Source organism: Hylobates moloch, unplaced genomic scaffold, assembly GCF_009828535.3.
Source record: "Hylobates moloch isolate HMO894 unplaced genomic scaffold, HMol_V3 SCAFFOLD_23, whole genome shotgun sequence".
In the NCBI taxonomy this organism is placed as follows: Eukaryota; Metazoa; Chordata; class Mammalia; order Primates; family Hylobatidae; genus Hylobates; species Hylobates moloch.
Window position 1 is genome coordinate 14,091,190 of NW_026652298.1, and position 26,263 is coordinate 14,117,452.

Consider the following 26,263-nt stretch of genomic DNA (forward strand, 5'->3'; position numbering starts at 1 on the left):
GTTTAGTGCTTCCTTCAGGAGTTATTGTAGGGAAGGCCTGGTGGTGACAAAATCTCTCAACATTTGCTTCTCTGAAAGGATTTTATTTCTCCTTCACTTATGAAGCTTAGTTTGGCTGGATATGAAATTCTTGGTTGAAAATTCTTTTCTTTAAGAATGTTGAATATTGGCCCCCACTCTCTTCTGGCTTGTAGGGTTTCTGCCAAGAGATCCACTGTTAGTCTGTTGGGCTTCCCTTTGTGGGTAGCCCTACCTTTCTCTCTGGCTGCCCGTAGCATATTTTTCCTTCATTTCAACTTTGGTGAATCTGACAATTGTGTGTCTTGGGGTTGCTCTTCTCGAGTAGTATCTTTGTGGTATTCTCTGTATTTCCTGAATTTGAATGTTGGCCTGCCTTGCTAGGTTGGGGGAGTTATCCTGGATAATATCCTGAAGAGTGTTTTCCAGCTTGGTTCCATTCTCCCTGTCACTTTCAGGTACACCAATCAAACTTAGATTTGGTCTTTTCACATAGTCCCATATTTCTTAGAGGCTTTGTTCATTTCTTTTAACTCTTTTTTCTCTAAACTTCTCTTCTCACTTCATTTCATTCATATGATCTTCAATCACTGATACCCTTTCTTCCAGTTGATCGAATTGGCTACTGAAGCTTGTACATGCGTCACGTAGTTCTCATGCCATGGTTTTCAGCTCTGTCAGGTCATTTAAGGTCTTCTCTACACTGTTTATTCTAATTAGCCATTCGTCTAATCTTTTTTCAAGGTTTTTAGCTTCCTTGTGATGGGTTCAAACATACTCCTTTAGCTCGGAGAAGTTTGTTATTACCAACTTTCCGAAGCCTACTTCTGAGAACTCATCAAAGTCATTCTCCGTCCTGCTTTGTTCCATTGCTGGCAAGGAGCTGTGATCGTTTGGAGGGGAAGGGGCAATCTGGTTTTTAGAATTTTTAACTTTTCTGCTCTGGTTTCTCCCCATTTTTGTGGTTTTATTTACCTTTGGTCTTTGATGATGGTGACGTACAGATGGGGTTTTGGTGTGGATGTCCTTTTAGTTGATGTTGACACTATTCCTTTCTGTTTGTTAGTTTTCCTTCTAAGAGTCAGGTCCCTCAGCTGCAGGTCTGTTGGAGTTTGCTGGAGGTCCACTCCAGACCCTGTTTTCCTGGGTTTCACCAGCCCAGGCTGCAGAGCAGCAAATATTGCAGAACAGTAAATATTGCTGCCTGATCCTTCCTCTGGGATCTTCATCTCAGAAAGGCACCTGTCTGTATGAAGTGTAAGTCAGCCCCTACTGAGAGTTGTCTCCAAGTTAGGCTACATGGTGGTCAGGGACCAACTTGTCCATTCTCAGTGCTCAAACACTGTGCTGTGAGACCTACTGCTCTCTTCAGAGCTTTCAGACAGGGACATTTAAGTCTGCAAAAGTTTCTGCTGCCTTCTGTTCAACTATGCCCTGCCCTCAGAGGTGGAGTCTACAGAGGCAGGTGGGCCTCATTGAACTGTGGTGGGCTCCACCCAGTTCAAGCTTCCCAGCGGCTTTGTTCACCTACTCAATCCTCAGCAATGGTGCACGCCCCTCCCCCAGCCAGGCTTGCCTCCTGGCAGTTTGATATCTGCCTAGCAGTGAGTAAGGCTCCATGGGCATAGGGACCCACTGAGCTAGGCATGGGATATAATCTCCTGGTGTGCCCTTTGCTAAGACCGTTGGAAAAGCACAGTGTTTAGGTGGCAGTGTCTGATTTTCCTGGTATAGTCTGTCACAGCTTCCCTTGGCTAGGAAAGGGAAATCTCCCAACCCCTTGTGCTTCCTGGGTGAGGCAATGCCCCGCCCTGCTTTGGCTCACCCTCTCTGGGCTACACCCACTTTCCAACCAGTCCCAATGAGATGAACCAGGTACCTCAGTTGGAAATGCAGAAATCACCCATCTTCTGTGTTGATCACTCTGGGAGCTGCAAACCAGAGCTGTTCCTATTCTGCCATCTTGGAACCAAATTGCAGGCCTTCTTTTATGGTGTGGGAAGTGGAATCCCATAACCTTAGCTCCCGCATTTCCCCACCAGAATCATATGGAGAGGAAGAAATTGAAAAGAATTGGTTCTGTTACCAGAAGAGGGAAGGCAGGCAGAGGCAATGGCTGCTCACTGTACCAGTGATTATGATAGACAGCCTGGGTTGGAATCACTGTTGCACACATTCTCCTAGAGAATGATTTATCAAGTTAAGGGCTTAAACTTTCACTTCTACCAGAAAGATTGTCAGACATATATCTTGGCCCCTAATCTGTTTACTGAATTTTAGATGTGGTATATATAATTACCTGCAGGACTCTTTCCCTAAGAAATCTCATTATTACCTCAATTTAGCACATCTACATCCCACAAAACCAGCTTCTCCTCTGGCTTTTGATATTTCAGACGATCATTCTACCATTATTGAGCCTCCTAAATATAAAACCCTGGAGACATTCTTCATACCTCCCTTTCCCATTATTCCAAGTTCTACCAAGTCTTCCTTAATGTCTTTCACAACTCCCCCTTTCCTTTCCCACTGCTATTTTTAAATTCCAGGCTCCATTATTTTACAGCAATAATCTTTCTCATTCTAATGTCTACTTTATTCATTCTATACACTACTGCCACATTAATCTTTTTAAAACATTGCTAGACTCACTTTCAAAATAAAAAATAAAATGAATTTTCTCTATTATTTATAGGATGAAGTCCAAAATACTTAGCCTACTATTTCAAGATCTGTTATAATCTGGCTCCAATCCACTTTTCTAATCTTCTTAATTATTTGCTTATATATACCTGCTGATCCAGCCAAACTGATATACTTGTCATTCCCCAGGCATAGTATGTATATTTGAACCCTCCTCTTATGCATACTGATTCTCCTGCCTTGAATGCTTTCCTCATCCTTTTCTCCTTATCTAAAGTCCCATCTCTTTTCTTCAAGAGCCACATCAAATTTTCTGTCTCCCCAAAACCTTTTTTTACAGATTCAGCAATATGCTGGCTCTCTCCACTAAACTTTTGCAGCACTCTGGCCCACTACTCATTTTAGTAACAAAATGTGAGTCCTTTCCTTCCCCAACCATAGTCAAATACTGTGTATGCCACAAGCCAACTCATCTGTCTCTACTCCGAGCTCCCCAGACACTCCTGTCTAACACAGGTAGTACAAAAGAAATCCCAACACCTAAAACTAGTCTTGTTGCCAAAGGTGGCAAGCCTGGTGTAGATAAGCTTGTATATTGATGAGGTCATTGAAATACACCCTTTCTCTGTTCCCAGGAGTGTTGGCATTGTTCATATCACTGAACTTCTGCTTCATATTCTTCTTCAGGTTCTCCAGTTTCTTCTAAAAAATTAAGCCCAGCTCTAAATCTCATTCTACTGCTCTGTGACCTCAGAACCTTACCGAGCTCTTGTTAGCTTGATCCTCTATTCCCTGGTGTGCTGGGAGACTTACTCCCAACAAACTTCTCTCACAGATGCGTCTGACACACTATATATATTGCTTGCCATTTCTACTTCTGTTATAGTTAGTTCCTCTTAGGCAGGGATCTATCTTGTTTGTCTCTGTGTCCCAAGAAACTAGCACATAGTAGGTATGTAAGTCATGTTTTTTAAAATAAACTTTTAATTTTTTAATAATTATAGATTAATGAAAAAAGTTGCAAAAATAGCACAGAGAGTTCCTGTAATCCCTTTGCCCATCTTCCTTCAATGTTAACTTCTTATGTAACCATGATACACAGTTATCAAAACTAAAAAATTAATATTGGTACGGTACTATTACTAGTGGTTCAGAATCCAGGTTTCACAGATTATCCACAAATATCCCTTTTTTGGTCTAGGATCTAATCAAGGATACCACATTAAATGTAATTATCTTGTCTGCTTGGTTTTTTCCAATCTTTGACAATAAATCAAAATAATCTTTCCTTGTTTTCAATGACCATGACTTTTGTGAAGAGCATTAGTCATGATTTTGGGGAATTTTCCTTAACATTAGTTTTCTCTGATGTTTCCTTTCCCTAATTTATTTATTTTTCTCAAATGACAATAAAAATTATATATATTTATTGTGTAAAACAGGATGTTTTGCAATATGTATACCTTGTAGAATGGCTGAATCAAGCTAATTAGCAAATGTATTATCTTGCATACTTACCAATTTTGTGGTGAAAACATTTAAAATCTATTCTCAGTGATTTTCAAGAATACGGTGCATTATTAACTATAGTCAACATATTGCATAATAGAGCTCTTGAAATTCTTCTTCCTATCTAACTGTAATTTTGTACCCTTTGACCAGCATCTTCTCAACACACCTTCCCCAACACCTAGGCCCTGGTAACCATATGAGTCATATTTTTTGAACCAAAGAAATCTCTGCTAAGTTAGACCTCCTTAGATATTTGTGAATATGAATCATGCCAATTTTGTCCAGTCTCTTTTAACATGGCAAAATGGACAGTCAGTTCCCCATCAAGGGTCAGTTATCCTTGTCCCAGTTCTGTCTAGACTCTGTTCCTCCTTTTCCTTATAAAGTCTCACAGTCAGGCATGATTTATGACAGTTAGAATTTTCTCTCTTAGATTCATGTCTGTTTGTATGGCTCTAAAGGTGGAAACTGTGTCATCTAATTTCTTAGACCCTCTATTGTATAGCATAACGCACTGAGTACACCAGACATTCAACAAAGTTTTGTTGATGTTGCTCTGAGTTAATTGTATGTCTTAGCCCATTTTGTGTTGCTATAAAAGAGTGCCTGATATTGAATAGTTTATAAAGAAAAGAGGTTTCTTGAGCTCATTTTTCTGCAGCCTGTGAAGTTGAAGTGCATGGCCCTGGCTTCTGGTAAGGGGTTTTATGCTACATCGCACATGGCAGGGAAAGTAAAAATGGAAGTGAACATGTTAAAAGCAGGGGAAACCTGAGGAACATCCTGGCTTTGTAACAACCCACTCTTGTAGGAACTAGCTCATTCTCAAGATAACTGATCCAGTCTCCAGAGAGTGAGAACTCACTCACTACTGCTAGAACAGCACCAAGCTATTCATGAGGGATCCACCCTCATAGCCCAAATACCTCCCACTGGGTCTCATCTCCCAGCATCACCACATTGGGGATCAAATTTTAACATGAGCTTTGGTGGGGACAAACAAACCATATCTAAACCATAGCATTGTATAACACTAAAACACATTTTAACATCGTAATGAATTCATTATAATCAATTGTCTTTTAGCCTTGTAATGAAGAATTATCTATCAATCATTCAATTCCTCATTTCTGATTTCTCAGTATATCCCTAGACTGATAGATTCAGATAGTTCCCGTAGATGTCTAGTATTTCCCAATCTACTTATCTAGTAACTTTTCCATAATTTTTATTGAAGTGATAACTATGGAGTAAAAAGAAAGATTTGATTTTTGAAAAGTAGTTATTAGCTCTTTTAAATGCACACCAAAAAAATTAAGTCATGATAAAGCCCTTTCCTTTTGAAATTTCTGTATTAATCAACCTTTATTTCTGTCTTATCTATTTACATCTCTTTTTAGTCCTGGTCTAAATCTTATTTTAGAGGGAGTCAAGATGGGCAGCTAGACACAGCTGAGAGGAACATCTCCCAATGAGAGAGCCGGACATTAGGAAGACTGGCACACTCTGAGAAGATCTTCAGAGGAAAGGCATTGAGAGTGGATGGAGGGAGGACACAGATGCTAAACTGAAGGGAGAGGAATCTGGGAACCCTGCATGGGGCTGCTGAACACCAAGATCCACTCCTGGCCCCCAGAAACTCCTGGAGAAGGGCTAAGTGGAACAATTAAGGAGTGGCCTACTGTCGTTATGGACCTCCAGAATCCTAGCTGCAGGAGACCACACAACCCGCACTTGAGCTGGCAAGCAAAGCTGCTTAGAGTGGTGGCAGGGGCAGGACTCCAGCCTGTGCAGAGCCCAGAGGGTTTGGCATGGGAATGGCTGCAGTGGAACACAGCCAGGGATACCCTTTCCCCAAGGCTTGCCAAGATCTTGTAGGTGGCTTTAGCCTTTAGGTGACTGTCAGACCTGGACAGAGCAGGGCAGCCTTGCCTATGAGACAGGGCCAGTCCAATCTGAGTGACCCCCTGTCTGCTGGCCTCTTCTAGGTCCCCAGCCCAGCTATGCTCACTTTCAGTGCAGCCTCAGATGTCAAATCACAGTGCTTCCTGGGGGCCTACATCATAGCTCCTTGGTCAGGAGCTCATACCTAACCATTAGAGAGCTCCAGCAGATGGGCTTCTGCTGACAAGAACAGCCCACTCACAGCCTCGTTCCACTGCAGCCTCCCCCACCATGTTCTGGCACGCCCTGACCATGGACCCTGTATTAGTCTGTTCTCATGCTGCTAATAAAGACATACCCAAGAATGTGTAATTTATAAAGGAAAGGTTTGATTGACTCACAGTTCCACATGGCTCCAGAGGTCTCACAATCATGGCAGAAGGCAAAGGAGGAGCAAAGTCACATCTTACTTGGGGACAGGCAAGAGAGCGTGTGCATTTATAAAACCATCAGATCTCATGAGACTTATTCACTATCACGAGAACAGTATGTGGGAAACTGCCCCATGATTCAATTATCTCCACCTGGACCTGCCCCTGACACATGGGAATTCTAACAATTCAAGATGAGATTTGGGTAGGAATACAGCCAAACCATATCATTACCACTTTGCCAGCATGTGCACAGGAGTACCTCGCCTCCCCCCACCAACAGCAAACGTGTGCACCACGCCACTGCCATTGGAGTGAGCACACCCCATCACCCTGACAATCCCTGCCAGTGCTCCACCCCCCCGAGGCATGAGCAGCCCTTCGTGCCGCTGCCACTGCTGATGGCTCTAGTGCAAGCACAGACACTTGAACCCTGCCCCCACTGGTATCACAACACTGCCACAGGCACATACATGTGCATAGATACCACTGCCTTGCTTCTGCTGGCCCCCGACCCCAGCTGATGCGTGTGCACCCCACTGCATGGCTGCAGCTGCTGGCATTCACAAGCAAGCATGGATTTTGCTGCCACTGCCCCTACAAAGTGCTTTGGCTGGCATCTCCCATCAGAGTGCTGTGGTCAGTGGAAGAGAACACCTCAATCCTGCCAGAAAAACAGGTTCCTAACTTTGAGAGGCCGGAGATCAAAGCTGGGGGCCTGATACTAGTCCCCCAGAGTTAGAGAATGCAGCCCAGGAATGCTGGGCTGAGCTTTGGCCCCCTGAAATCTTCCAGGATCAAAGTCAGTTGACTGAACTCACCTTATACCACAATCAAACCCCTAAGGACATTAAAGAAGATTAAAAACAAAAAACACCCATCCAAAAGACAAGAACTTCAAAGATTAAAGTGACATCAGCCCAGATGGATGAGAAAGAACCAGTGCAAGAACTCTGGCAACTCAAAAAGCCAGACTGTGTTCTTACCTCCAACTAACCACAGCAATGATTTGTAAGCAGGCTAAAATGGCTGAAATGACAGACACAGAATTCAGAATAGGAAAAGGAACAAAGATCATCAAGATTCAGGAAAAAGTGGAAACCCAATCCAAGGAATCTAGGGAATACAATCAAATAATACAGGAGAAGAAAGATGAAATAGCCGTTTTAAAAAAAAGAGCCAAACTGATCTGATAGAGCTGAAAAACACCACAAGAATTTCATAGTACAATCACAAGTATTAACAGCAAAATGACCATGCTGATGAAAGCATCTCATAGCTTGAAGAGCGGTCTTCCACATTAACTCAATCTGACAAAATTTTTTTAAAAAAGAATAACAAAACCTCCAAGAAATATGGGATTATGTAAAGAGATCAAATCTACAACTCACTGGGGTCCTTGAAAGAGAGGTAGAGAAAGCAAGCAACTTGGGAAACATATTTGAGGATATCAGCTACAAAAATTTCCACAACCTCACTAGAGAGACCAACATTCAAATTCAGGAAATGAAAAGAATCCCTGTGAGACCCCATACAAGATGACCATCCCCAAGACACATAGTCATCATATTCTTCAAGGTCAACATGAAAGAAAAAAAATACTAAAGGCAGCTATAGAGAAGAGGCAGGTCACCTACAAAGGGCACCTCATCAGGCTAACAGCAGACCTTTCAGCGAAGCCCTACAAGCCAGAAGAGATTGGGGTTCAGTATTCAACATTCTTAAAGAAAAGAAACTCCAAGAATTTCAAATCCAGCCAAACTAAGTTTCATAAGTGAAGGAGAGATAAGTTCCTTTTCAGACAAGCAATTGTTAAGGGAATTTATCACCACAAGACCTGCCTTACAGGAGATCCTTAAGAGAGTGCTAAATATGTAAACAAAAGACCTTTACTAGTCACCACAAAAACACACTCAAGTACATGACTATTGACACTACAATGTAACTACACAACCAAGTCTGCATAATAACCACTAACAACACGATAGGACCAAATTTGCACATATCAATATTAACCTTAGACAACCTACAGAATGGGAGAAAATATTTGCAAACTATGCATCTGACAAAGGTCTAATATCCAGAACCTATAAGGAACTTAAAAAGCAAAAAAATGAACAACGCTATTAAAAACTGGGCAAAGGACATGGACGCTTTTCAAAAGAAGACATGCATGCAGCCAACAAGCATATGAAAAAGTGTTCAATATCATTAATCATTAGGAAAATGCAAATCAAAACCACCAAAAGATATCATCTCTAATCAGTCAGAATGGCTATTAATAAAAAGGCAAAAAATAACGGGTGCAGGCAAGGTTGTGGAGAAAAGAGAATGCTTATATGCTGTTGGTGGGAATGTCGATTAGTTCAGCAACTGTGGAAAGCAGTTTGGTGATTTCTCAGAGAACTTAAAACAGAACCAGCATTCAACCCAGCAATTCCATTATCAGGTATATACCCCAAGGAGTACAACTTGTTCTGCCATAAAGACACATGCACACATATGTTCATTGTAGCACTATTCACATGTAGCAAAGGCATGGAATCAACCTAAATGCCCATCAATGGTAGACTGAATGAAGAAAATGTGGTACATACACACCACAGAATACTCTGCAGCCATAAAAAGGAACAAGATCACGTCCTTTGCACAACGTGGATGAGGTTGGAGGCCATTATCCTAAGCAAACTAATGCAGGAACAGAAAACCAAATACTGCATGTTCTCACTTAGAAATGGGAACTTAACATTGAGTATACATGGACACAAAGAAAGAAACAAAAGATACTTGATGCTACTTTGGAGGGTAGAGGTGGGGAAGAGGGCGATCAAAAAACTACCTACTAGGTTACCTATGCTTGTTAGCTGGGTAATGAAATAATCTGTACACTACACCCCTGTGACACGCAGTTTACCTATATAACATGTGTACTTGTGTACCCCTGAAACTAAAATAAAAGTTAAAAAAGACGAAATACAGAACTGAATATGAAACATTTAAATTATACATTCTCTGAGGTCACATCCTATGTCATATAATCCTACCAGAAGTCTAAGCACATAGTAAAGGCATAATTTTTTTATTTATTTATTTTTGAGACAGAGTCTCACCTGTTGCCCAGGCTGGAGTGCAGTGGTGCAATCTTGGCTCACTGCAAACTCCACCTCCCAGGTTCCAGCAATTCTCTTGCCTCAGCCTCCCGAGTAGCTGGGACTACAGGCACTGGCCACCACGCAGGCTAATTTTTTGTATTTTTAGTAGAGACAGGGTTTCACCGTGTTAACCAGGATGGTCTCAATCTCCTGACCTCATGATCTGTCTGCCTTGGCCTCCCAAAGTGCTGGAATTACAGGTGTGAGCCACTGCACCCACCACAACTTTTTAAATGAGCAAAAACTTAATAAAAACCAACATTGAGTAATATTATATGATTCCACTTATATGAAGTACCTATAGGGGGCAAATTCATAATAACACAAAGTTACCAGGGCTAGGGGAGACGAGAATGAGGAGTTATTTAGGGGTACAGAGTTTCTACTCGGAATGATAGAAAATGTTCTGGAAATGGTTAGTGGTGATGGGTGCACAACATTGTGAATGTACTTAACACCACTGAATTGTACACCTAACGATGGCTACGATGGTAAATTTTGTTATGTATATTTTACTACAATAAAAATTTAAATAAAAATAATACTGAACTCTAGTTAATAATATGCATTCTGAAATATTTAAGGGGATATGTACTGATATACATATGCAATTTAAAGTGTATATAAAACAACTCAAGATGGATCGATGGATGGATAGATGGATAGGTATGTGATAAAGGAATTAAAGTATTAATGATAGAATCTGTACAAGTACTTATCATAAAATTTTTTCAACTTTTTTATATACCCAAAACTTTTTCTTATGACATATTAGAAAGAAACTAAAATCATATTAGCAAACTTTAACTGAGAAATATTTTTAAAAGAATGAGTGGAAAGATAACTACGTATCCAGTTGAAAAGATTGTATATTGCCAAGATTTTAATTCGTCCCACATTAATTCATACATTTTACACAGTTTGGAATTTTTATTTTAAACGTGATTCTGAATTGCATTTGAGAAATCAAGCATTAACCCCATCACAACAGAAGTATGTCATTATAATGTATTTGACATATATAGCACTATGGTTAAAACATTATGGCATTATGTAGCAATTAAAATATCATGGAATAGAAAAGATAATCTTAATTTACATGCTAGAATACCTATGAGCTTAATAAAAAATAAAAGAAATGCTAATTCTTTGGAGAAGGGTGGATTTTTAAATGAATGTTGGAATAAAATCAAATAAGAACTTTACCTCACATCATCTCCCAAATTAAATTATAAATGGGTTAAAGAGTTTATTTTTTAAAATAGAGGCAGTTACTGCTTTAGGCAGTTATGATATACACAGATTTTACTTAACACAGCATTGTGAAAAGAATGCCAGTATGAAAAACTAGAATAATGTATAATAAATAGTTAATTTATTTTCAGATGATGAAAACCATTCTACTAAGAGCAATCAAAGAAATCTAAAGGATAAGAATAGTATATTTGGCCACTGGAAAAAAAAAGCAAATTCCTATGTCTTCAAAAATGTTATAAACAACAGAAAAGAAAAATGTCAAAATTGGAAAACTACTTACAATATGTCTGGCAGAAGGGTTACCATCCTTAATAGAGGCAGAGATTTTTTAAATCAGAAAACCAAAGCAAAAGGCCATAAGACTTCCACATATAAGTTGTCAAAGCATCAAAAGACAATAAACTCATAAAAATCTCTCTCTCATTACCACGGAAAACTTTACACTAAAAATGAGATACGGCTGGGGGTGGTGGCTCATGTCTATAATTCCAGCACTTCGAGAGACCAAGGCAGTCAGATCACTTGAGCCCAGGAGTTCGAGACCAGCCTGGGCAACATGGTGAAACCACATCGCTACAAAAAATACAAAAACAGCAGGGCATAGTAGCCTGCACCTGTAGTCCCAGCTACTCGGAAGCCTGAGGTGGGAGGGTCGCTTGAACATGGGAGGTCAAGGCTGCATTGAGCCATGATGGTGCCATTGCATTCCTGCCCGGGCGATGGAATGAGCTCAAAAGAAAAAAACTTACTTTGTTCGTTTATATTCAAAAAGATTTTTTAAAACACCTTCTCTGAGATAGTTTCGTTAAATATGTTTCTCTTGTTTTGCCATTAAGGGTGATGCTGTGGTGAGCATCCTCATACATCTTGCATATCCTCTGATTATTTTCTCAGGATAATTATTCACATTGACGGTGTTTTCTTCTATTGATGATGTTTTATTCCTTATGTTGGTGGGTAAACATGTAACAGTTGGTCACATAAATATCTTTTAAGATGTCAAAAATCATACTGAATAATTAAAAGTTTCCTGAATGCAAAGAGAAAAACAGAGAAAATGCATGAAAAATATATACAGTGACTATCAACTGCATGATATGATTATAGATGATGTCTCTTTTCTTCTTTATAATTTTTCTTAATTTTCTAAGAGTTGAAGAATCATTTACAAAACAAGAGACACTAGGTTTACAGATTTGACCTGGATTTTATGTCAGCACCTGCTATAGTGCCTGGCATGTATTTGATACTCATACACTTATTAAAACAACTTCATTGAGATATAATTTACACATCATACAATTCATGCATTTAAAATGTACAATTCAGTGGTTTTTAGCATATTGACAGATATGTTCAGCCATCTTCATAGCCAATTTTAGAACATATTCTTCACCTCATAAGGAAACTCTGTCCCCTTTGGCTATCACCCATATATCCCCCGATCTTCCCCAGCCCTAAGTAAACACTAATCTATTTTCTGTCTCTACAGATTTGCCCATTCTGGTCATTACATTTAAATAGAATTATATGATATGTGATATTTTGTGGCTGGCTGCTTTCACTTACCTTAATGTTTTCAACATTCATCCATGTTGTAGCGTGTATCAATATTTCATTCTTTTTTGTGGCTGAATTTTATTCCATTGTATGAATATGCCACATATTATCTATTTATCATCAGATGATTTATGTTTGGCTCTTTTTTACCTTTTGTATACCATGAACAATTCTGCCATAAACCTTTGTGTAAAAGTTAAAAAATAAAAATATATAAAAATAAAAGCTTATTTTAAATCATTTCTTTTGCTAATGTTGTCATATAAGGAATTATATCTGTCATTTAAACCACAAAGTTAACATAGATTATTAGCCTGGTTGTTTAACTTTAGAAGTAGTAGTTGGAGCCCTAATGTATTAGTTAGACACAATAATGTGATACAATAAAGTTATTTATTTCAATCAAATTATTACTAGAGATCGTATTTTAGAGGTTAGTTTCAGTTATTTTGAAATAACAAAAATGATTGTGTACATCTTTCAAGAAGGGTGAAGGAATTAAATTACTTTTGCCTGGAAGGAAAAAACCTGAAAGGTGACCTGGATATGAATCTGTAAGGATACAAGAGTTAACTTAAAGAGGATAATGGCCTCATTTTACCTATGGTCATGTAACAAATCAGTAGAGGTTGTGGTGGACTCTGCATTGGCAGTTTTGAAAGAGCCAGGCTACTGCAGCTGCATTTGCTGCCAAACTGGGATTCAGACACATCTACTTCTGCCAGACTACCAGAACATCAGATAAGTCCTTCCAACTTCCACAGAAATGGAGATAGGACAGAATGAGCCAAAGAGAAAGGACTGGTATCCATCCTAATCTGATGCTAAAACTTCCATCTCTCAGTCCCTTAGAAGAGCCCTCTTATTCCTAAATTCCCTTTGGGAGGAAAAACCCTAGATTCCCCACACCTTGGAGTTATTCTCTCTGCAACCTAGTTCTCTCCCCATTTCTATCAGGGGTAAAAGACTTACCTACACCATTTTGAAAGTGCAATTTTTATTTTTAGTCATCTGTCTTACTTTAAGCCTGGCAACACATGCTATCTATTTCCCATATTCACTAAGAAAGTGGAATGAAATTGCTCTAAAGAGAAATTTGAAATATATATAAATAAGAATGTCCTGACTTGTTGGATGCTAGAACAGGTTATTGAGAGGAATTGTAGAATGTTCTTTCAGAACCAACCTCAGAAAAAAACACAAACTCCCTAGCAGAAGACTCTGAATTTCCCTCATCACCCTCTGATGCATCAGAATTTCAAAAATTAGATAGAAAACTCAAGAGTTCTAATGCCTCAATCCCCAATGCCAGCTGATGGTGTTATTTTGTACTCCTTTATTTGTTCAATTGATTATTTTATTAACATATCCTAAGGGCGTAGACACTTTAGACCTAGATTTTATCAGTGTTAAGCTGAGACCAACAGCACTGAATTCCTGTTAGGGTCTTCTGAGAAGACTGTCCACAATTCCTCATTTGCAAAAAAAAAAAAATCAGTAAACTTCCATTCATTTGTACATTGGACCACTTCTTTCTTCTCTCAGCTGACATTGTTTTTCCTATAATTATGCCTTATTAAAGCAGTGTCTATCTTTGCTTATCTACTGGTTCCTTCCTTCTTTTTCAAACATGTCCTTTTGCACACACAGATCAGAACCTGCCATTCTGTGGGTATCACTCTGTCTCCTTCTTGCCCTTGTACTTGTGATCTCCACCTGCTTCTTCCACTTTGCATCCTTATTGCTCACTTCTAATTTGGGTTTAGCTTCTTTTATTATTATAAATACATAACTTTCCACAATGACCTCTTCTTGGCAAAAGATATTTTTCTAAATCCTCTTCTTGATGGCTCTGGGGCAAATACAGCTCACTACTTGAAAGTGACTCTGCCCTTTGCTTCTGGGTCACTGTATTCAGTGGATTCTTCCTGTCTTTCTCAGGCAGTCCCCTCTCCATCTCCACTGACTCGTTATCGCATTCCACCTCTTATCTGTTGACATGCCTCAGGACTTAATCCTCACCCTCTGCCTTTTTTCCTCTCTGTACTACTCCTTCCTGGAAACACATTCATGCTCAAGATGTCATTGAACACTTTTTGTTTCTGACTTCACAATTTACATCTCTAGACCCAACCTGTCACCTAGTCTAATATTTTCAGTTGTCCAATTCTGTCAGGGAAGGCTCCATTTTTATAATTTCTCAGATTAGGAAATTCAAATTCATCTTTTACTCTTTTATCTCATCCCTGTTCTGTCTATGTTTCCTAATTGGTGCAATTTATAAACCCACTCTTTCAAAGGTGGGCTGCATCCACTCGAGGCTACTGATGTGAGTAGGAGTTTGAGAGTCATAGTGGGTGGGAGGGTAGCATATGAGTGTGGGGAGTAGGGTGAGGGGGATGGATGGAAGCATTACCAAGTGTGATCCCACAGAGATTCTCTGCTAAATCAAAATCAGTGAAAGCCTGTGAAGAGGAACTAGAAGCCTGAGAGATAAAAAATATAGCATTGAAATAAAAAAAACTCAAGTTGGAACAAATTCAAAAGCTTAATGATGTTAAACTGGTCTTTCAACTGGCCAGTATGTAGGGAAACAAGTACTTTCATAAATAGCCGGCATGAATGTAATTTGATACAACCATATTGGAAAGAAATTTCAGAATATCTCTTAAAAATGTAAATACACATATTCTGTGACCCAGCAATTTCACTTCTTTATATGTACTTATGAAATATTGTATATACTCTCATATGAAGAAAAGAGCATGCTTAAGCATTTCATTGCAGTCTTGTTAATAATGTTAAAACATTGGAAATCTAAATGTCCCAACTGGGGAATGGTTTAGTAAGTTATGATATCTATTATTCTAGAATATTATGCAGAAGTACAAGATAGAGGTAGATGTCTATTAATATAGAAGCCTCTCCAAAGACTTAGTGTTAAGTAGAAAGAAACAATGTCCAGTGGCTGTGTGTCCAGCTCACACCTGTAATCCAGCACTTTGGGAGACTGAGGCAGGCAGATCACTTGAGCTCAGGAATTCGAGACCAGCTTGGGCAACATGGTGAAACCCCGTCTCTACTAAAAATACAAAAAATTAGCCAAGCATGGTGGCAAGTACTATGGTCCCGGCTACTCAAAAGGCTGAGGTGGGAGAATTGCTTGAGTCCCGGAGATGAAGGTTGTGGTGAGCCATGATCACACCACTGCATTCCAGCCTGGGTGACAAAGTGAGACTCTGTCTCAAAAAAAAAAAAAAAAATGCATATTGTAGAATGACATACAATGTATGATTTCTATAAAAACATACACATAAATAAACAATACCAAAACACTACATGTTTTTTCAGGAAGATATAAGTATACAATTATAGAACAGAAAATCTACAAATAAAACCTTCCAGAAAGATTATTTTGGGGGAGCCAGGAGAGTACTGAGGCTGGAATGGTGCTCAAAAAGGACGTTATCCTTATCTGCAATTCAGTTGTTTTAAAATAAGGAAAAAATATATATATGCATTAATTGTGTGGTTATTAGAGAGAGAGAGAGAGGGAAAAAAGCACAAAGAGGACTCAGATAATGAAGCAAAGGTAGAAAATGGAAGGCCAGAAATGAACCAGGGCATAGATGGGTCAAAGGACAGTTAAGGAACTGGTTCTGCAGACACATCCTGTCCACTGCAGTGTTCCTTCAACGTGCGTTTCAGCATATTTGGCAGGCCCAGAAGTGTCCTTAAAGGAACCAAGTTTTATTGGACGAGTAGCCACTGCAGACAGAGTTGGTGAGGCCAGAAGGAAACAGGGTAAGCAAAGCAGGGGCTGACTAGTGTCTGGATATACTGTAGTTCAGGTTAGATTTAGGCCAGAGCTGTGGTTGGCTAGAAAGAATTCTAGTCAAATAGGTAAGAGGTCTCAGTAGAATTCATAGACAAAGTAGGAGGGCTTGACTAATGGGTATATGTCCTGGGTACATATCAGGTAGGAAGGACTCTATAGAGTCAGGGCTAAATGCAAATTTCAGGGACGATTGTCAATGAGTTTTGTTATTTCCATGGGAAATTAAAATAACTGTTGCCTTTTACCTTAGTTAGTTCAGATTTTTTTCTAGTCAGTCCTGTGTTGAGATAATGCTCTGACACTAAAACCCTCTGAAATTTCTCCCTGATTCTGACTCTTCTCCCAGCAGTCACATTCCTCTTCCACTTGGATTATTATAATAGTTCAGTAGATGGCTTCACTGTCTCTTCATTCCAATGCATTCTACATATCACTGCCAAATCAGTTTTGTTAAAACATCACATGCCTCATTAGTTCACTTGAGAAATGGCAGTGGTCTTCTTTTGCCAATGGTCTATCCCAAACCAGCATCAGAATCAAACTCCTCTGTTTTAGTCTAAAGGCTCTAAGTAATGTTAACCATGCCATTCTTAGTTACCATTAACTTCCACCCTACCCATAACTTGCATCAACATTTTCTCAAAACACTGGAGTTCAGCCTCCAGGTTCACTTCTGCAAAGCTGTAGTAAGTCAATATTAGACATGAGATAAGTCCTTTGGGTGTATCTATTCCCAATGCAGCCTCAAATCATGTACATTATTGTCATCCAAAGAAAATTGTTAGGTTTTCTCTGCTGCTAACCTACTGTCCTTCTTCCTTTCCTAAACCAAAGGAACCAGATCATTTGTCCTACTTTTGTGACCTCAGCCACAACACTTTCACAATAGCCTCTCCTCTTTATCTTCAATTCAGGTCTGACTCTTGATGCCCTCCATTCTTTACTCCCTTACTCCTGCTCTTAGCCAACCACTGAAAAGCTGTCCCACACTCCTCCATCTATCCCAATCCTGCATACATATAAATTAATACCTATCTCAGTTTCCATCTCTATCATGTAGCCTTTTCTAGTAACCTCAGCATACAGAGATTGATCCCATCTCTAAATTCCTGCAGTATTTATATGTAGCAGAAAGTAACACTATTACGTATTTTATTGTTCTTAGTGGTTTCTTGTCTGTATATTTTATCTCCCAGGTATAAGTGCCTTGAAAAGAATTATACCTTTACTCTTATTATATCTTCTCTTTGTCATTAATGTAGTACCTTGCTCATAGTAAACATTCAATAAGTATTAGATGGATTGATTTGATGTATCCTATACTTTTTCACAATTATTCTTTACATATTATATTAATTAAGACTCTTTTGGTTGCAAGTGGTAGTAATCCAAATAAAACTGACTTAATTTGAAAGGAAATTTTTTGGTCCACCTAAATGAAATTGCAGGTATAGTTTGACTTAAGGCAGAGATGGATCTACAAACTCAAATAATATAATTAAGAATCAATATCTCTCCATCTCTCCATTCTGATCCTCTGGGTTAGATTACAGGCAGTCTGTTGACCATGAATGGCAAAAATGGCCCCCAGAAATTCCAGCTTTCATCTTACCAATTTACCAACCCAATGGAAAGAAAAAAAACTAAATATTAGGTTGAAATATATAAAATTGCTATTTATGTAGGTCAAAATGGTTGAATAATGGCAATTTCATATCTTTCAACCTAATAGTTCCAGAAAAAGTCCCAATGCTAAAGTTCATTGGTCCAACTTAGATTTCATAACCATTATTAAACCAGTCATTGTGGCCACTGAGATACAGTATTTGTATTAGTCAGTCCTAAATCATATGCCCACGTACAGAGCCATGTGGACGAAAAGTGAGAGAGGACTGATTTATCACAGGAAATTTAAGGTGCTATCATCAGAAAAGGGAGAAGAAAAATCTAGCAAGCAAAACACTAGATGCCCATTATGCACACAAGAAATACTCCAAGGTTGAAATTTACCGTGAATTTAATGAATCCTAAACTTCAGGGAACCTCACTTGCATAAGCTCCTTCTAAGACAATGTATCTCATCTTGTATTTAAATTTTTGTGTTCTTTTTCTTTAAGAGGGGCTCCCAAATTGTATAAGCTTTAAGACCAACAAACCTGGATCTGCCTCTAATAAGAACACTCAAAAATATTTGTGAAATTAATAAATAAATGTTCCCAACATATTGCACCCTCTTCTGCTTTTAGCAGAAAGAAACCATCTGTTAGATAGTTTATTCACTAAGTTCTTCGCAATAACTTTATCTCTTATCTTTTGACACTAACAAAAAAATAACTTGATCATGTCCTTCAGATCTCCCTAGCTTCTGGAATTCAGAATCTTAATGTATTTTTCTCTGCCTCTATCAGAGACCCACTCATGTAAGGGCCCCCCCTTTTTTTTCACTTCTCTGAACTTTATTCCCAGATGAAACCTGCCTTCTACTATCGCCTCTCATGAGAGGCCAATCCATTATGAAGTGTTCATTTCTGGGTCCCACTATGGTTCCCTACAGAACCAATTTGAAGAAACTCAGCAATTGCTCATATTCATTCTAAACTGATGTTCTCTGATATTCTTTAAAATTTCAAATCAAAATGAATTCTCAAAACTATCACGGAGAGAACACAAAATGTATGTCTTATATTGGAGTGAATCTAGGATGTGACTCTTGTCAAAGCCATATACCTATAGGGGACCAATGATAAGGGATGTGCCAAAATCACGTCTGGGTAATCAAAAAATGTGCCTGTTGTTGAGATTTCCAACTACACTTTACCCTTCTACTTGGCAGTCAAGACAGCCTCAGGAATGTAAATTCATGCAGTTTTGAATGTGGGGGAAGGTTAGGAAACTAAGCCTGCCTGCTGCTATTCTGATTACGGCATTCGTCGCTGGCTGGGAGAGACAGCTCTGAGATTGATGCTATTTTTCTCCCTTCTCAGGAAAATGGCTTGGGCTGTGTATCAGGGAAGGCCAAAGGGTACCTATGAGTGAAATTTCCGCTTAATCCCCCAGCAGGTTCCCAAGTCAGTAGTCTTTCAGATGTGGCATTGCATTTGACCTATTTATTCCATCCCCCGCCCCTGCCCCCCGCCACCGCTCCTGCAAGAAATATGGCATAGAAACAGGGCAGTGCAATTATATTGCCTTTTTTTCTTTTAATTTGTTGAAATTGTCTCTAGGCAGAAGAAGGGAGGTGGGGGTTAGAAACCAGATGGTTGTAACTGGAGTAGAAACCTACTACTGAGTAGCTTTAAGATGCTCAAATCTGGTAGAAGTGGCTATTTCCTCACAGGAAAAGGAGATGAAGCAACAGAGCCATGGAAAAAGATTTCCAGCAGACTGATCTCCAGTGTCCTATCCTCTCCAACCCATGTGCACACACATGTAAAAGGTAGCCCCTTTTCCCTTAGTTCTCCAAAGCACCACCAACAATGGGTTATAGCAGACTTTTCCTGAAAGTTGGGTGGAGGGTACAGGGGTAAGCTAGTGTCAGTGAAAGGGGTTTATAACACAGGACTTAAACCATCTACAAATGAATATTATCCATCCTTCTTTAAAGCCCCTCAGTCTCTCTGTTATCTACCTCCTCATCATCCCAAGCATCCTCACCCCTCACAAAACCCCAGGCACCTGATGCATTTTTCTGCTTCTCTCTTTACACGCATGAAGTAGAAAGAAAATTGGGGCTGGGCACAGGGCCTCATGCCTGTAATCCCAGCACTTTGGGAGGCTGAGGCAGGCAGATCACCTGAGGTCAGGAGTTTGAGACCAGCCTGGCCAACATTGTGAAACCTTGTCTCTACTAAAAATACAAAAGTTAGCCGGGCGTGGTGGCACATGCCTGTGGTCCACTCAGCTCAGGTTGTAGGAAGGGGTTCCTACAACCTCCTTCTCAGATTTGGTAATTCACTAGAATGACACAGCACTCAGGAAAGAGCTTTTCTTACTATTACCAGTCTATTCTAAAGAATACAACTCAGGAGCAGCCAACTCAGGCATGTCTGTGGAACTACTCAGAAGTCTGCACTACAGCCTGGGAAACAGAGTAAGACTCCGTAGAATGAACAAATGAACAAAAGAATGAAAGAGAGAGAGAAGGAAGAGAGAGAGGAAGGAAGGGAGAGAGGGAGGGAGGAAGGAAGGAAGGAAGGAAGGAAGGAAGGAAGGAAGGAAGGAAGGAAAAAAGGGAGGGAGGGAGGGGAGGTAATTGAGATTGCAGGAAATAGAAAGGGTCAGGGAGCTGACTAAGCAGTAACCTGTTATCTTCTTATATTTGGGGAGATTCAACCAGCAGAAGAGCCCTTTCTCTCAGTCTCTGGGACATCTAAACACCTGGAGGAGAGCAGCACACCAAGGTCTGGGCATGAGGGCTGGTGCCTCCTTTCTCTAGTCTTTGATAGGGAAAACTGACTCTCAAGCTTGTGTGAAGTTCTGGTCAGGCGCAGTGGCTCACACCTGTAATCCCAGCACTTTGGCAGGTGAAGGTGTGTGGATCACTTGAGCTCAGGAGTTCAAGACCAGCCTGGGCAACATGGCAAAACTCTGTCTTTACAAAATATTAGGTGGTATGTGCCTGTAGTCTCAACTACTTGGGAGGCTGAAGTGGATCACCTGAGCCCAGGAAATTGAGGCTGAAGTGAGCTCTCATGGTGCCACTAAATTCCAGTCTGGGTGACGGAGCAAGACCCTGACTCAGAAAAAAAAAAAAAATGTAGCCAAATATCCACTCAGTTATCCATCTGTTAGGTTTTCTTCCTTCCCACCCAAATACATGATGTCTTTTCCAATAGCACTTCTCCAACTCTCTAACACAAATTAGCTGGCCTACAATTCATTTCTGGCACTAACTACCCAGAGTTAACATCAGATTTACAGGTTCAAGGGCTCAGTCCCACAAGACTGCCCTCATCTCAGAGGCCAGTCACAAGTATGGGATCCACAGGTTACCAACTCTTCTCTCCATCTTGGCCACAAATTCGGGGGTTCCTATAACCGCCTTCTCAGATTTGGTAATTCACTAGAATGACTCACAGCACTCAGGAAAGAGCTTTACTTACTATTAGCAGCCTATTCTAAAGGATACAACTCAGGAGCAGCCAACTGGAAGAGAAACATAGGGCAAGGTATGGGAAAAGGACATGGAACTTCCATGCTCTTTCCTGGTGTACTACCCTTCCAGCACCTAGATGTCTTCCACAACCCAGAAGCTCCCCACACTCTGTTGTTGTTTAGGAGTTTTACAGAGGTTTCTTTATGTAGGCATGATTGATTAAATAATTGGCCATTGGTGAGGAACTCAGTCACTAGCTCCTCTCCTTTCCCCTGAGATTGGGGGATGAGGCTGAAAGTTGGAAGCATCTAATCAAGGCTTGGTCTTTCTGGTAACAAGATGGCTTATCATAATAACTCGGGCGATTTCCAAGGGTTTTAGGAGTTCTGCACCAGGAATTGGGGACAAAAACCAAATAACTCTCTTATTATAGTACCCCATTATATTTACTTGTCTTGTAAAAAAATTTTAAAGCCACCCTCCTTAGGATATTAACCTTCCTGGCTATTTCTGGCTTTCTCTTTCTATGTACTCTCCATATCCCTTTAACAGACTGACCAGGAACCTCTGATCTGTTCTTATTAGGATTACTAATACATAACTAGTTTTCCTATGGCAGACCCCTTTATCTCCCTCTCCAAACAAATCATTCAGGAGAACAAGCATCCTTAGAGCCTTAGAGTTGAATGCCCACAACACTCGCTTTTCCTCCCAGAAGAACCTTAGGAAGATGTCAGTGGGAAGGGTGAACTCAAATGGCTGAGGGCCTCACCCCCACTCCTTTTCACGCAGGAATCATCGCCGCTTTTCTGGGCCACCTCTGTTGGCCTCTGGGTTACTGACATCCCATAAGCGAGAAGAAGGTCATTTCGAGTGACCAGGGAGATCTCTTGGCTCTTATTTGTTCAAGTCTCCAGAAGGGAACTCTAGGAGCTGGGTCCTGAGACCCTGGAATGCAAGACCAAGAGCTTTACTACTTGAAATGGGGTGGGGATGAGGCCCAATCTGAGTGAATGTCTCTGTGCATTCTGCCTCACTGGCTCTCCTCTTTCCCCCTCCATAAACAAAGACAAAATTAAAACAAAACAACTCAGGGAAACAAATCTTTCCTTTTAGGTTATCGAGAGGTCTTCCATTTGGAGCAAAACCTCACTCCCTCCTGTGGCCCCAGTCTCAGTCTCAGATGGTGAGGGCCTCAAGCCCGCACTGGCTTATTTGAAATCCATGTTTAGGTCCCAGCATGTGGCATGTGCTCCACTCTGATGACACTTTTTGTTTCTAATAATAGAGCAGATGAAGTAATATTGCAATTGATGTTCCCGGGGATTTGATTGGATAAGTGCATAAACTGTGGAGGGGGAAGGGGGTTGCATGGACAGATCACATTAGTATTCCCGTCCTATCAATGTGCGGGCCCGCGAACAACGTCAGCCGGACCGATTCTCTGCGTCTGCCAGTCCCGCCACAGATTCATCTGGGATCTTCAAACAGACAAGCCCTTAGAGACTAGGGATCAAGGCAGCCGATTAGAGCCAATTGCTTGCTTTGGGGACGGCCAGTCCTTCCAGGCCTGGCGACAGTGGAGGGAGGGGAAAGACAACCGAGTGCCGCTGCGGGAAGACACTGAAGCAAGAGCGACACCCCTTTCCGCCCCCCACCTTGCAGCGCAGGCTTTGAAAGCTGCTCCCCCACCTGAATGGAAACTCGGAACCGCCGGGCGGCGCGTTCTTTCTCGCCCAGCCTTGCAATCCATGCCGAGAGGAAGGCAGTGCGAGCCCGCGCCAGCGCCCAGCTCCCGGGACAGTGTTGGCAATGCTGCTGAGCAGAACTTGATCGCGCCCCTTCCTCGCTGCTAGTGGAAGCGATGCTGCACGGCACAGCTAGCGCTTCCCCGGCTCTCCTTCAAGCTGAAGGTTACCGACCCGCGCAGCCAGCCCCAGCACTGTGAGCTGCGCGCCTCAGGTCCGGGCTCCGGCTGCTTGGCGGCGGCGCCCAGGGCAACAACCGGGCCGCCCGAGCCGGGGCGCACTGCATCAGCGGCTTCGGCTTGGTGGATGTGTATGCATGAGTTCTGCACCGAATGGGCGCAAAAAGCGCCCCAGCCGGTCCACCCGCTCCTCGATCTTCCAGATCAGCAAGCCCCCGCTGCAGAGCGGAGATTGGGAGCGCAGGGGCAGCGGCTCCGAGAGCGCCCACAAAACCCAACGAGCCCTGGACGACTGCAAGATGGTGGGTGAAAACTGCGCCTCTTTTTTTTTTTTTTTATTGAGAGGGGGTGGGGGGAGTCATGTATGTTAATCATTTGCCTGAGTGCCAGCCACTCCCCCACCCTCAGCTCCTCAATGCCGATCACGTGGCACATGCACTATTTTTAAATCTGCAGTCCCCCAAATTCAGGGTGACACCCTGGTCGTAATAGCCCTGCAGAAAGAAGTGTCACAGCAAGGGTCTTGGGGATCAGCGGCTGCAGGTTGTGCCTGTACCCCCTCGAAGAATGGTGGATGCGAAAGACACAGTGAACTGGCTCGCTCACGGAGGAGGGAGGGATGAGGAGGTGGGGATGCTGCTTTCTGGGGAGAGAGTAGCAAACAAACCCAAATACAGCGCACGGGGCGCTGCGGAGGGGTCGAAGGTTCCAGCGCAGAGGCTGTAGCTGGTCTTCCCGTCAGGCCGTCAGGCCGAGAGATTCAGTGGCCCAGCAAAAGGTGAATGGTTTGCCTATTACACCCTATCTGTCGCCTCCCCCGCCCCTCCCGCCGTGCAACTTAAAAGCCATGTCCTAGCAGTAGCAGAGGGGAGCGTTTATGTAGGAGTCCCCAGCATCATTCTCTGTTGGCCTGGGAGTGGCATGGTAGCGCTCCAAATATGCTCTCCTGCTCTTCAGAAACTGAGTCTGAAAGGGTGAGGTGAAGTAGGTCTGGAAATAGAGCGTCCATGGCCAGGCTTGCCTATGAAAATAAACACTTGCCTTGGACAAAGAGACTTGCCATTTGGGTGCCTTCTGCTTTAAACAATTCCTAGGTTCCTTAGCTGGAGATCTGGGGAGCTGACTCAGGGGTTAGTGAAGGCCCCTGTTTATGTACTCCGAAACAAGAAACTTTCTGATGAGAAATGTTTGGTTAAAAAAAAAAAAAAAAAAAAAAAAAAACTCACTTCTTTTCCAGCTTGTCCAAGAGTTCAACACACAAGTGGCCCTGTACCGAGAGCTGGTCATTTCTATTGGGGATGTCTCGGTCAGCTGCCCCTCACTCCGGGCGGAAATGCACAAGACAAGAACCAAAGGCTGTGAAATGGCCCGTCAGGCACACCAAAAATTGGCTGCCATCTCAGGGTAGGAGACTCGGCATTATTTGGTAATTCATATACATGATGCATGGATGCTGACAGAATTTTATGGTAGTCAAGTCCTCAGAGATGATCTCCACATATTTGAGATTTTAACCTTAAGACAGAAATTCTCTAGAGAGCTATACACAAACTATAGGCCAAACCATAATTTGAAGGCTGTGTCATTCTTGTATATACGTATATATATTTAGAAGATTTGGATCAAGTGATTTTTAAAAAGTTAATTTTCAATACTCTGGCCACATTCGGGAATTTGGAGCATAAGATTTGGGGTGGATGGTTGGACATCAAACTGAAGTTAAATCATCTTGCCTCAAAATTATTTTGTCATCTGCTGCTGAACAAAAGGCCTGTGCTGTAGAGAAAAAATCTTTCCCAAATCCCAGATTTACTAAACTATTTATACCATGAGATAAATTCCTATGATACCACCTAAAATAAAATCCCTAAAATAAAGTCTTAGATATAAATTACTCTCTTCACTGTGGTGATATGAAGGGGTAAGTTTTAGCATAAGAACAGTTTTTAAAGATTGAGGAAATTCACACATCTCAGTAAACCTAACATGACTTTGTCCCCCAGATTTTTATTTTCATCAGATTTATCATTTTTCAAGCCTGTATTAGGAGATGATTCAGTATGTGAAAACTTCTCTCTTGGGACCCTACCTACACTTTCTTTCATCTCTTAATATTGGGAAAAAAGTTAGCCATGGATTTTGTTAACAGTTCCTATTTTCAAGATAAGTACTTAGAGCAAGGAAACACAGGAATCCTTACACAAATACATCAATACATTAATTTAAGTGCTTGGTTCAGTCTGGGTATAGTATTTATCTGTTTATCTATGTGAGTATAGCTTTATCACAGCAGAAGTTCAAATTAGACTCACCTGATAACGTTACAAGCTGATCACTTGTAGGAATTATATCTAATTTACCTATTTGGAAGAATCACTGTTTGCCATCTTTAATTCCAATAATATGTATAGTGATTATAAAGTTTATAAAGATTGGAAAGCCATATATTGCCTCTGTTAATAATTAGTTTACATTTGACTACAGGCATTTTATATCATGAAAAATGATAAGCTGTACTCATCTCCTTGAAGAGAGGGATAAACAAAATATGTTATAACCATATTTTATTTAGTAAAATATTGAGAAGCCTTATCCTTTTCTGTTTTAACTCTTATACTATTCTCAACAGGAAGTAAACCTGGGAAATGGAGGAGAATTAAGTGGTTCAGGAGTTTGGGGAAGAAATGCAGCTGTGATAAATCCCAGGCAAGGAGAGAGAGAGAAAAAAAAATCAGAAATGTGAAGGAGCACTGGTAAATTTAGAAGTACAGATAAACAATAATACAGAAGGAAAAGCAGATTTAGGACAGGAAATTTTCTCTCAGGGCTAAGGAGTAGCAACTCTGTCAACTTTGTGTCCTAGATCATAGGATGGGATTGCATTTAGGATCCCTTTGAGTTGGAACTCAAAATGAGAACATGTTCTAATCAGAGAAGGTGGGCTGG

General features: G+C 41.0%; 1 protein-coding gene across 2 annotated transcripts in view; it reads left to right on the forward strand.

The window, feature by feature from the left end:
• Window positions 1-23,448: 23,448 nt before the first annotated feature.
• Window positions 23,449-26,263, forward strand: part of RGS7BP (regulator of G protein signaling 7 binding protein) — a 108,775-nt gene continuing 105,960 nt past the window's right edge. For both annotated transcript variants that reach the window (XM_032144733.2, XM_032144735.2), the window contains exons 1-2: window positions 23,449-23,619; window positions 24,555-24,721. In XM_032144733.2, coding sequence (XP_032000624.1) covers window positions 23,455-23,619; window positions 24,555-24,721 — 332 coding nt within the window. In that variant the 5' untranslated portion in view covers window positions 23,449-23,454. The remainder of the gene's footprint in view (window positions 23,620-24,554; window positions 24,722-26,263) is intronic.